The sequence below is a fragment of the Corythoichthys intestinalis genome, chromosome 16, assembly GCF_030265065.1.
Source record: "Corythoichthys intestinalis isolate RoL2023-P3 chromosome 16, ASM3026506v1, whole genome shotgun sequence".
NCBI lineage: Eukaryota > Metazoa > Chordata > Actinopteri > Syngnathiformes > Syngnathidae > Corythoichthys > Corythoichthys intestinalis.
The window spans coordinates 7,720,127-7,733,551 of NC_080410.1; the positions used below are offsets into that span (position 1 = coordinate 7,720,127).

Sequence of the window (13,425 nt, forward strand, 5' to 3'; positions counted from 1 at the left end):
TTAGTCCTGATTGATATGCCAGACTGATCTGCAGCTACAGGAAGTGTCTACTTGAAGTTATTGCTGCCAAAGGAGGGGCCACAAAATATTAAATGTGATGGTTCACTTACTTATTTTTCCGCCTTCTGTCATTGTTTGCATACTGTCCCCATTAAAATATGAAAATCTATAAATGTTTGGGTAGTTTTCGTTAAAGCAGACACTGTTTTTTTCATCTGTGTGATTTTGACCAAGATCAGATCACATTTGAAGGTGATTTTATGTAGAAATGTAAGAAATTCAAAAAAGTTCTGATACTTTTTCATACCGCTGTATATCTCATTGATGGCCCAGGTGTCAAATGCACAGCCCACCACTGGTTGTTGTACTGTATAAATCAGAGGTGGGCAAACCGGTCCTCGAGGGCCGCAGTGGGTCCTGGTCTTTGTTCCAACTGACCCAGCACAGATAGTTTAACCAATGCGGTTTCAGCAGAAATGCGAAGCACCTGACTGCAATCGACTGATTGCACTTGTAAAACAGCAGATTGGTGAAAAGGTGTCCTCTTAATGGGTTGCAACCAAAACCCGCACCCACTGCGGCCCTTTGTGGAATAGTTTGCCCACCCCTGGTATAAATGATGGTAATTATGCTATTATGGTCATTCCATTTTTTTTTGTCTTTAAATACTGCAGTAATGCATGCTTCCATTTTGGTCATTGTGTATGAGAATTACAGTATATAGTATGAAATGTATCCTTTTATTTAGCTATGAACATGAGAGTGGAAACGAAAACAAAGATTAAGTTACTGGAATGACGTACACACTTACGCATGAGGGATTATAGCACTCGAAGCAGTTTATTCTCACTTTGAGTCCTGTATACAATGCTGCTTGTCTGTGTCTTCACAGAGTATTGATTTTATATGTTAGATTTACCATTTAAGTTTACTTGAAAGGCATAAGAAAGGGTGCTTCCAGGTCTGAAGCGTATACTGTATGTTGCATGCGACTACCTTATTTGGATGATGACACATGATTGAAACTTTGTAACCTGTCAATCCAGATGGTTATGCGAGTGTAAATTGCGTACAAACTCCTCCCCACTGACTATCAATTGAAGGTGTTATTGATGGACGTCATCTGATCTTTTTTTTATTTTTACCATTACGCTATCAGAACACGTCACAGGGATACTAATTATTTAAATCTGTTACATTTAGCTATATATTTTTCATTTGAAAAGTCCGACATGTTTCTATTGTCCCGTGGGTGCATCATTATTAATCCCCTCGTGTGCTCTCTGACAAAACAGCTTTGGATATATGTTAGTTTGCTCCTGTTTAAATGATGGCAAACCATTAGCACCCTATTAACTTGGATCAAATGCCTTCCCTTGTATTGTGCTGCCACACCCAAGAACACAAAACATGTAACATGACTAAATAATGACGTTACAATCACATCACAAGGACTCATGGCCATGAGAACATAACTTTCATGTTTGATTTGTTTTATGAGATACATTTAGTTACTTCTATGCCACTTTGATCAACTTGTATTTTGACATAGAGTTACTAATGAAAACTAGTCAAACGAGTCTTAGAATCATTTCAGGAACGTGAACACAGATTTGCTCGGATGGCAGACAGAAGACAAGCATAGATAGTCCCCGGGTTGTGAACGAGTTCAGTTCCTACAATGTTGACGTAATCCGAATGTCCGCATAAATCAGAATTAGCATTCCAAGTACCCTTAAATACCCCCTTAAACTCCAAATAACTGGACAAAAACATGTATTATACGTCATTGCACTGTCCTCGCCAAGACCTTGGAGCTAAATCCTCGTTAGAAGGCAAGCTAAACTATAATCTTTCCCTTTCTTTCACTCAGCTGCTCGACTTCATGTGAACAAATGTGCTCTTCCTCGTGTGTGCACATTCGCTTTTCTTCGTGTGCGCAAATACGTTCTTCATGTGTACATGCATCTTATTAGCATGCAGAAGTACTACCTTGCTTTACGCTTCCTGCGCCAAAATAAAAGCATGCATCTACAGTGTATCACAAAAGTGAGTACACCCCTTGCATTTCTGCAGATATTTAAGTACCGTATTTTTCGGACTATAAGTCGCACCAGCCATAAAATTCCCAATGAAGAGGAAAAAAACATATATAAGTGACACCAGAGTGTAAGTAGCATTTTAGGGTGAAATTTACTTGAAAAAACCCAACACATAGAACAGATATGTCATCTTGAAAGGCAATTTAAAATAAAAATTAGGGCTGTCACATTTATCGCAGTAATGGGCGGTAATTAATTTTTTAATTAATCACATTAAAATATTTGACGCAATTAACGCACATGCTCCGCTCAGATTAAAATGACAGCAGTGTAATGTCCGCTTTTACTTGTTACTTATTTTTTGTTGTTTGGCGCCCTCTACTGGCGCTTGGGTCCAAATGATTTTATGGGTTTGGGGAGTGAGCATGGTGTAATGACATCAACAATGGCAAGCTACTAGTTTATTTTTTTGATTGAAAATTTTACAAATTTTAATAAAACGACAACATTAAGAGGGGTTTTAATATAAAATTTCTATAACTTGTACTAACATTTATCTTTTAAGAACTACAAGTTTTTCTATCCATGGATCGCTTTAAGAGAATGTTAATAATGTTGATGCCATCTTGTTGATTTATTGTTATAATAAACAAATACAATACTTACAGTATGTACCGTATGTTGAATGTATATATCCGTCTTGAGTCTTATCTTTTCGTTCCAACAATAATTTACAGAAAAATATGGCATATTTTATAGATGGTTTGAATTGCGATTAATCACGATTAATTTTTACGTTGTAATTAACTCGATTAAAAATTTTAATCGTTTGACAGCCCTAATAAACTTACAATAGAGAACAACATGCTGAATAAGTGTACAGTACGATAATGTTAAATGATGCATGAACAACAAAATGCGAACGTGGCTGGTGTGTTAAGGTAACATAGCTATTAAGAGTTATTCGGATAACTATAGCATAAAGAACATGCTAACAAGTTTACCAAACCATCAGTGTCACTCCAAAACACCAAAATAACATGTGAAATGACATTTTCACACATACGTCACTCCATAGTATAAGTCGCACCCCCAGCCAAACTATGAAAAAAACTGCGACTTATAGTCCGAAAAATACGGTAATATCTTTTCATGGGACAACACTGACAAAATGACACTTTGACACAATGAAAAATAGTCTGTGTGCAGCTTATATAATAGAGCCAATTTATTTTCCCCTCAAAATAACTCAAAATTTAGCCATTAATATCCAAGCCCCTGGCAACAAAAGTGAGTACACCCCTATGAAAAAACGTACATCCCTAAATGTCCAAATTGAGTACTGCTTCTCATTTTCCCTCCAAAATGTCATGTGACTCATTACAGGAGTGATGTCAGTATTGCTGCAGAGATTGAAGAGGTGGGGGGGTCACCCTTGTTTGTGCTCAGACCATCCGCCGCACTCTACATCAAATTGGTGTGCATGGCTGTCACCCCAGAAGGAAGACTCTTCCGACGACGGTGCACAAGAAAGCCCGCCCGTCTCATCAGACCATAGGACAGGATTCCGGTAATCCATGTACTTTGTTGACATGTCTTCAGCCAACTGTTTGCGGGCTTTCTTGTGTACCGTCTTCAGAAGAGGCTTCCTCCTGGGGTGACAGCCATGCACACCAATTTGATGTAGAGTGTGGCGTATGTTCTGAGCACTAATAGACCCTACCCACGTGACGTCACAACTCCGTCCTCCTGACTGGTACCGCCCAATTGTCCGTCAACACATCGTGTTTACGTGTTTACGGCTACGTACATTCCTCCTATTTACGGCGTGTTTTTCTGCTCGTTAACATTAATAATCAAAATGGTGAAGGCGTGTGTGGCGGTCGGTTGCAATAACAGAGAAGATAGACGGAGAGACTTGAAGTTCTACCGGATTCCGAGAGACCCGGAGAGGAGAGAGCGAGATGTGCTGCTGCAATTCGACGAGAAAACTGGGCTCCAAACGATTACCACAGATTATGTAGTAGTCATTTTATATCTGGTAAGATGCATTTAATATATATTTAGAGGGTTTTGGGCTGACAACCACAATTAAGATCATTGCTAGGCTAATCGCCGACAACATACACGTATGTATGTAGTGAGAGTGCTATCGCTAAACCATATAAACATTAAAAGCCCTAGCTCCATTGACAAATGACATGAAATACATTAGACTTGACAGTGGATGTTAGCAAGAACAAAAGATTTTGAATTGAAAATTTCGTAACTCACCTTTCCAAGCACAAGATAGATTCCTGCCGAATTTTCGTGGACGAGGACCTGTTTCACCCAACCAGCAACGAAGTATTTATAAGCCTCCAAGCTCTTAAAGTTTTTCAAACTTTCGTGAGAGTAGGCTGATTTTGTGTGGACAAGATAGTTGTACATATCAGCGTAGCTAGCAGATGTCAGGCAAATACGGCGGAGACAGCGGGTCGAAAAACATCGATTTAGGCATCAAATATGGATCTGGCGAATGGATAAACTGAAGCTTTTCCACATAACGCCTTTTATGCAACGCATCAAGTGAGTTTACGGCATCCGAAAGCACCGGGTCTTCCATGAAATGCATTATAAGTTGCTCGATCAATTGAGACCATTGATAATACAGACACAAAAAAATGACGGACAAGGGGGCGGAACAATTCAGCGATCACGTGATTTTGTGACGTCGGTGGGTAGGGTCTATAGGCTTACCCCACACCTCTTCAATCTCTGTAGTAATGCTGACAGCACTCCTGTAACAAGTCCCATGACATTTTGAAGGGAAAATGACAAGCAGTACTCAATTTGGACATTTAGGGATGTACGTATTTACTAAGGGGTGTACTTGCTTTTGTTGCCAGGGGTTTAGATATTAATGGCTGTATTTTGAGTTATTTTGAGGAGAAAAGAAATGAACTCTATTATAAAAGCTGCACACAGACTACTTTTCATTGTGTCAAAGTGTCATTTTATCATTGTTGTCCCATGAAAAGATATACTTAAATATAGAAATGCGAGGGGTGTACTCACTTTTGTGATACACTGTAAATCTTTCCCTCTCTCTCACTCAGCTGCTCGACTTCTTAATGTGAGCAAATACGCTCTTCCTCATGTGTGCACATGAGCTCTTCTTAGTGTGCGCAATTACGTTCTTCTTCGTGTGTACATGCGCTCTTATTACCGTGCAGAAGTACTACCGTCTCTACGCTTCCTGTGCCAAAATAAAAGCATGCGTCATAAAACTAAAGTCAACATTGTAATCAAATACAGGGGTACCTCTACTTATGAAATTCATTAGAAATAGTTTCGTAACTTAAAATCTGTAAGTAGAGACGAGTTTTCCATGTAAATGCCCTAATCCATTCCAAGCCCCCCAAAATTCAGACATACATCTTTTATACTGCATAAAAATGCATGAAAACATGTAACAAATACATGCTACAATTACATTATTGCACAATAAACATAAAATCTGAGATGTGCATAATGTAAAAAACCAAGAATAGAGTAAAGAATTAAAGTTTATACACTCATGTAAAGGTGTCGGAACATGAGGGGCAAATGAAGAGGACGCTGGGATACACACATACACGTACAATAGAGGTCCCTCTTAGCCAATTTGATGCCAGGAATGCTAAGCTATACCCAATGGCAGAGCAGCTGTAAGTACAGTATATTACGTTCTGTAAACTCTGGGAGCCGGGAGTAGCAGCCCATTCTGTATATTTGCCTTCCGTATCCTGAAATTTCTTTCATAACAAGGCTCAGCATTTTCCCGTTGAGGCGTGTCTTAACCTGAAAATTCTGTATGTACAGATGTTCGTAAATAGAGGTACCACTGTACACATTTCGCCAAAGGGCACAACAGTCAAATTAATAAGGTGAAGTAAAAAATAAGATACAGTGAGGTACAGTAAGGTACTGTTTAGGTGACTAAAAAAATCAACAACAACAAAAAAATGACTGGAGACAAAATGGCGTAAGTCGGGTACATCGTAACCCGGGGACTACCTGTAGAGGAATCACATAGTGACGATGAAAGACGTGCAGTCATGTGGCTCTTTAATATGACATTTAAAAAAAGAAAAAGTGGAAAAAAATGAATTCATCACTAGTAGATGTCCAATCCATTTTAAATGTGAGAGAACTGCTATCCCTCCCACTTCAAATGGATTGGACATCTAGCGTCGTCAGTGGCAGCCAGTGAGTTAAATATGTAGTTCACGCGTTTCATGTGACATTGGAGAATAAATTCAGACACACAGATGAAGGACAGAGGGGGTTTATTTTAATGTACATGTTCTACCTACACACCTCTACGAAGCTAAGTAAGGTCCCGTATTTTCTGGACTATAAGTTGCACTTTATATGTGGCGGAAAATACTCAGGTGACTTGAAGTTCCGTTCTGAGAGCCCCAATTTGGCAAAATTTCAAAATTGTTCAATATGCATGTGTGATACATCATTTGAAAGCTTATATCTGAATTTTCTCGGGGAAGAAAATTTTTAAACTGGAGGGCATTTAAAAAATTTTTTTTCAAACAGCAAAACACACACTGGAGGTGAGAGCATCAGAGAGCATAATTAAAGACGCCAGGACTTTAACGAGATATTATCGCGTACTTACCTTGTTTCAATCCAAAAATTCTATGTAGCATGTATCACTGAGTGTCAAGACACAGATGTGAATGGCCACAGCCGGATTTTTGGGGGATTTTATGTGTGAAACACGGTAATATAACAAGGGTCGCGATGCAGAAATCGCAGACATCAAGGAGTGGTCGAGATATTCTTTTTGATATATTTACGTTATTTATGTTTGGATCAATTATTTATCATCTAACATATCGGGGAAAATGCGAAAAAAACAAAAAAAACAATTAGCTATAGTTATGAGGTAGATGCATGTGACTTATTTACAGACACCCATTTTTTTCATTGTGACGTAATTTAAAAGTTTAAAATATCCGAGTGAATAATTTTTTTAAGTCGTTTTTTTTTTAAACGAAATATTAGACATCAATAATGATTGTAAACTAAAAATGACAGACATTTTAAATAATAAATATAATTAATGACCTTTTTATGGCTGGGGAGGTTGCGCGACGTCTGTAAACGCGGGGTCTCCAGGGTAAAACGGACAAATTAAAAATAGTTCGGGGGCTTAATGCGCCATGCTGCTTTTGGAACCTTGTCTGTGTTTTCCGCCATATATATATTGTTTAGGCCAGCTGTGTGACCTAAACTCATATACGGTTAGTTGGTGGATTTGTTGTGATACTGAAGACTTGAAGAGTGCAGTGGTCCCCTTGTTTGCTAACTTCTACCCACATACTGTATTATTTATGATGTCTGGTTTTAGTCATCTTCGCTAGCGCCTGGGCTTATTATTTCCGGGAACAAATCTGATGCGCTTACGTCATTATCGAGGACAATCGCACATAGATATCAAAAATAGATGCTAGATGCTAGCGCCAATAGATTTTAATAATGACTTCCAATCCAGTTTTGTTATTATATCTATTGACTAATCCGAGCAAAATGACCGGAAGTTGCCCGTCCGCCATTGCTGTGGTGTGCTGCTCGCAAAACACAGTCAACAACAGCTAACCTTACTGTTTATATTGACTGACGCTGGGTGTGCAAACACCCCAGTAATGGCGGGCTATCACTAGAGCGCGACGTACATAAATCTCTACTCAGATTAGTCAGTAGAATAGACAGGCATATTGATGTGTCAAGAGGCACCGACCAGATTGCGGTTGTTAACAAATTATTTATTATTTCTCTGCGGCCCTGTAGCAAACACGGCACAGACCAGTATCGGTCCTCGGCTTGGTGGTTGGGGATCACTGCTTTATTGGATTTTACAGTGAGTTGGAGTGAGATCGCGAGTTTGGTAAACTTGTTTTGGGTATAGTTATCTGAGTAATCGTTCTTACCTTAGCACAGGGTCGGGAGCCTATGTGTCACTAGTCATATCTGGCTCTTTTGATGTGTGCATCTGGATCTCCACCAACTTGTAATCTTAAATGTAGGACCGGCCGGCTCGTTTGACATGAACGAGCTGTGATGAGCTGATGGTGAATTAACACTTTGATCTTGGACACTTCAAACGGTGCCGCAATAATATGCTTCAATTCGGTGCCCATTGGTGGTCCTCCCATCGCGGATTGCACGAAGATGACAGAGCTCGCCTCGTGCGTCAAGTCTCCGCACAGCTAGCAGTGGGGATGGCCCCTCACAACCCGATGCCGGAGTAAATAAAATGCGTAGAAGAAAATTAAACCACGAAAGTGAACTGCGTGGCACCCCAATTCACGCAGGTGTCAAATTGGTTTCACTTTCATGACTTTTTCTCCTGTCATATTGTTGCCACTTCCAGAAAAGTGAGACTCATGAAACGTTGGCACTGAAAGGCTTCACCTGTCTCAGCCACTGATATGCACATGTTCCCCTGGTTGTGGTTTCCACTTCCAGGAAATAAACGCAACGCTCCACCGTGTTTCTATTTCTTATTTTCTAAATGGTGAGTGCACAACTGAGCAACAATTGTAACATCCTAAGTAATGATGTTAGGCTTTCGTTGTTGTTTTCTAAAAGTTTATTTGAATCAAAACTCTGTGAATGCTCTTAAAAGACGAAATTTCGCTCCGGTGTGATGTGTGCAAATCGGTCATGAAAAAAACACACACACACACACACTGTATGTCTCTCATGGAATCACATTTTAAAATATGTTGGGTGTTTTGGCTCTCTCGGTCAAAAATGTTCCCGACCCCTGCCTTAGCAAATGCCTGTTAAAAGTAAATAAATAAAAAAGTAAAAGTAATAAAGTAATTTGTAGTCGTTCGATTTATGCTCCAGGAAGATTTATATTATGTTTTCTTCCACTCCATTTTGCATTCTTTGGCTGGTGCAATTTATTCTCAGGTGCGATTTATAGTCCAAAAAATATGTTAATCCAGATATTAGAAACAGCTTTTCACTATGGTCAAGTGCATTTGTATGCAACAGTAACAGACATATTGACATTGTCAGTCAAAGCAACCATTGTAATCTTTGTATATTTACTGTTGTGGCCAGCAGTGAGTGCATTTTCCACGGTATGTTAGTATATGTCGGACAATGAAAATAATAATGATGATGAAACTGTAATGATGATGACTGTATAAGGCTTATCCCAAGTTTAAACAGGACATTGTTTATGGGTATAAAAACAATACAAGAAAAAATGTTAAAAGAAGCGGTTACGTGCTCACTCTTGCAAAGTGTTCGGGGTCTCGCAGAACAACAGTCCTCTCCTTTGCGATGCTGTTGCTATGGTAGAACTCCACAAGTTCGTTCAGTGAGGAGAAGAGCTCATCCCACACGTAGTACTGACTGCAACGATCCTGCAGCACCTTGAAGTGTTGTACGTGGTCTCCATAACTTTCAAACACACACAAAATAAATAATAGTCAATTAAGCAGTTTAAAAAAAAGAAATAAAATATGACTTGTCTCGTTTTTCCTTGTCATTTCAAACCAACTCATGTTTTTGTCCCATTGCTATATAGGCAACATATTCTTATTCAATCTATTTTCCTCATTATTCAATTAATTAAGGATTTATAGAAGATTTGTTGACTGCCAATCAATGTCTAACTGGTTTACAAAACGACTCATTCTCATTCTGTCTGGAAACAAACAATTAAATAAACATACCCAACATGTCAGCCACCCTTTTTATGTCAATGAGTCATTATAGACTGTTCATTTACGTGAACAGAAAATTTTTATCAAACATTCATTCATTCATATGTTCCTCTTCTGTACCAGATATCCTCACAAGAGTCGCTTAATTTTTTTAGTGTTTGTGCTTTATTTTGTTGTATTTACAAATGAACGTAAAGTGAAAATTAACACTTTTGTGGACTAAAATCCAGCATTATTGACCTCCGTGAAGTTGGCCCCCCATCTGACCCAAAATTATATAAAAAATATGTCAATGGTTTGTGCTACGTTTGTGCTTGTGCTGTAAAAGTTTTGTTTGTTCTGCTATCATTTTAAAAATATTTACAATTCTTTTATAGGTCAATATGAGGTCAACCAGCCCCCCCTTTTATTAAAAATGACTAAAATGGTGTTAATTGTTTATGCTTAAATTTTAATTGTTTGTGCTGCTATCGTTTTTGAGGTATTGAGATATTAATTTCGAGTGATGTTGTCAATCAAAGCCCCTCCATCGCGGCTGACGGAGCGTTCCAATCCTCTCAATAACAGAGGGGTGTCCCAACAACTAGCACAATCGAACCCTTTCAAGTCCATTTTGCAGTAAATGAGGGGCTGCAATATACAGTGGCGACGTAAACCAAATTTTCCGCGTAAATTGGAATTAACTCTTAAAGTACACCAAAATAACTATCAAAAAAGTCCAAAAGCATTGCCGTTGGGTCTGGCTAAGACTCATGGATAAGGGACATCTGCACTCTGGTTTGAACCACATTAGGCTGTAAGTTGTTTCTAATATATGTTTGTGTTTGCATTTGTGATTCAGTTTACAGCTACAGTTTGTGGAGTGACGTGTGAGCGATTTACTATGAGAATTGTAAATACGTTAGCATTCGTAGCATTTAAGCAGGCAGACTTTTGTTAACCAAATTAAGCTAATGTGATCTAAATTTACATATTGATCAGACTAGGTGGTTGTTTGAACACCAATTGTTTTGTGTCAAGAGTTTTATCATTAAAATGTGTGTACATATGTGTGTTACAGCTTTACAAATTGTCAAAAGTGAAGGAAGTAAAAAGCTTTAAAAAGCACAGTTGCCTTGTTTGATGTCTGTAAAGCTGAACTACTTTATGTTTAGAAGTTTAAGTAAAAAATAAGATTCTGTGAGGAACAATAAGGTGCTGTTTATGTGACAAAAAAAAACGACTGGAGGCAAAATGGCGGACGAGACTCTGGCGTCATGAAGTCAAAATTGCGGAAGTCGAATACGTTGTAACCAAGGTACTACCAGTATCTCAAGCCACCTATTTACTGCAAAATGAACACGAAGGGGTGCCTTCTTTTTATGCTTTGTTTCCACTAGCTGTTGGGACACCTCTCTGTTATTAAGAGAGTTGGTACTCGCCGTCAGCCGCGAAAATTGGATACGGAAAAGCTGCGAGTGACGTCATCAATTGAAATTAATATCTCCATATCTATAAAACGATAGCTGCGCAAATGAAATTTTTTGCAGCTCAAACGTAAAATAAACGAATGACACTATTTCGGGTCCATTTTGCAATATTGCGGGGCTCCGTAATGTACTCACTTGAAATGAATATCTCAAAAACGATAGAAAAGGAACGAAACATTTTATAGCACAAACAACCACAAACGTAGCACAAACAATTGACATCATTTTTATACATCTTTTCGTCTGATAGGGGCCAACTTTGTAATCATTTGAAGTGCATTATTGGGGTACTTTTTTTCCCCGATACCCCCATGTACAGTATATTCACTTATGTATATATTTTTAGAGTATACCAATATATGCAGCAATGAAACAACCATTTTCCCCCCGTTTCCGATGCTTCCTACCTGCATGCTCCCTGTGACAGTTGCTAAGTAACTTAGCGGTTTATCTTTAGAAATCGGAACATCACACCATGATCATTACTGTTATATAACCTCCTGTAACATAGAATGGAAGTCAACTAAACACCCCCTTATTTTTCAAACCATCGCAGAGTAGGGTTGTTTTCGATTTAATGCTGGCTAAATTCTGTTTGAACATATTACGGAAAAATAAATACTACTTCCTAATTGATAATATTTGCTAAGAGAGAGAGAGAGAAAACTTTTAGCTTCACAAATCAAGTGTGAGCTTACATTCTAGTGTGAGGTTGGATCTCACCGAATGGTCACTGGTCTATGTTTGTCTCAAACTAAATTCCTTCTCTACTCAGATATTGAACTTCATACACCGGCACAAGGCACTAGCTCCTTGGTGGCTGGATGGCATTTGACTCAGTTACCCTATATAACACAATTTAATAAAGCACCCCCTTCTTTCCATCTCCATTTCACTCCAAAGGTCATGGAAATACCGTCAAATTTTGGTACTTTCTGAGTCTAAACTTTCATGGTTTACTAAATGCTGGTTGTCTTATGTTCAGTCTTGTACTGTTGTGGGCCAGGTTCTTAAGGTTATTTGCATTATTTAGTCCAAAAGCATGGTCATTTGCAAGAATGTGTATACTGTAAAGAACAGGTTAAGTTTACAAAAAGTGGATGGAAGGCAGTGGTGGAATGAAAGTAAAAGTACTTCATTATTGTACTTAAAGGGGAAGGTCAGAATTTTTGACATAAGGCTAAATCTTCGAGTTAGCTGGGGATTAATTAGTCGGTGGTGTTGGCTATGCTTTCAGGATAAAGCCATTAAAACCTACTATTGCCTGTCAATAATTGTGGTATGAACAGCAACGTTTGTAATCCAGCAGCTCTGCAGGGAACAGGCTGTCTAGGCAAGCAGGGCGGAGTGATATCACATCGGTTTTTCACCGCTGACGACGACAACAAAAGGAACTCCCTAGCAGACTGAGCACTAGTGGCTAAAGCACTCCTCTCTATGGTGGTCGCATTATGCATCTAAAAAAATTAGAATGAAATGAATTACGGCAGTTTGGTGGACATTGTTTTGGCCGCATGTGTATTTCGAACAATGATCTGCATTTTGAATTAATTTGACTGTGTTAGATCTGGTACTATCGTCTTTTTTTATTGGTATGCTAGGCAGGTACAATGGACTCGCATTAGCTTAGCCACTCTGAAACTAAAAAATAACGGACAAACTGCACAGAATTTGTTGAAATCAACTCAGACTAATTAAACCCCCGTTAACTCGAAGATTTAGCCTAATGTAAAAAAAAAATCTGAACTTCCCCTTTAAGTACATTTGTATCTGTACTTTACTTGAGTACAAATATGAAGTGGTACTTTTTACTTTTACTTGATTCATTCATTCATTCATCTTCTGAACCGCTTATCCTCATGAGGTTGCTGGAGCCTATCCCAGCTAACAATGGGCAGGAGGCACTGTGCACACTGAACTGGTTGCCAGCCAGTTGCAGCCAGTGGTGGAATGTAACGAAGTATAACCACTTTGTTAATGTACTTATACAAGTACATTTTTGTGTATCTGCACTTTACTTGAGTACAAATATGAAGTGGTACTTTTTAATTTTACTTCACTACATTTTACAGCAGGTATTTGTACATTTTACTCTACTACTTTTCAAATTGTCGCCTGCGTTACACATTATTTGTTTTCTTTTTTCTCATTCTGAATTGATAGTTTCGTTTTCATGCTTCCAGTGCATTA

At 38.5% G+C, this 13,425-nt stretch overlaps 1 protein-coding gene across 1 annotated transcript in view; it reads right to left on the reverse strand.

Moving 5' to 3' along the window:
• grapa (GRB2 related adaptor protein a) overlaps positions 1–13,425 on the reverse strand; it is a 117,779-nt gene that overhangs the window by 36,018 nt on the left and 68,336 nt on the right. The window contains exon 4 of the mRNA XM_057817412.1: positions 9,332–9,500. Within this exon, the coding sequence (XP_057673395.1) occupies positions 9,332–9,500 (169 nt within the window). The remainder of the gene's footprint in view (positions 1–9,331; positions 9,501–13,425) is intronic.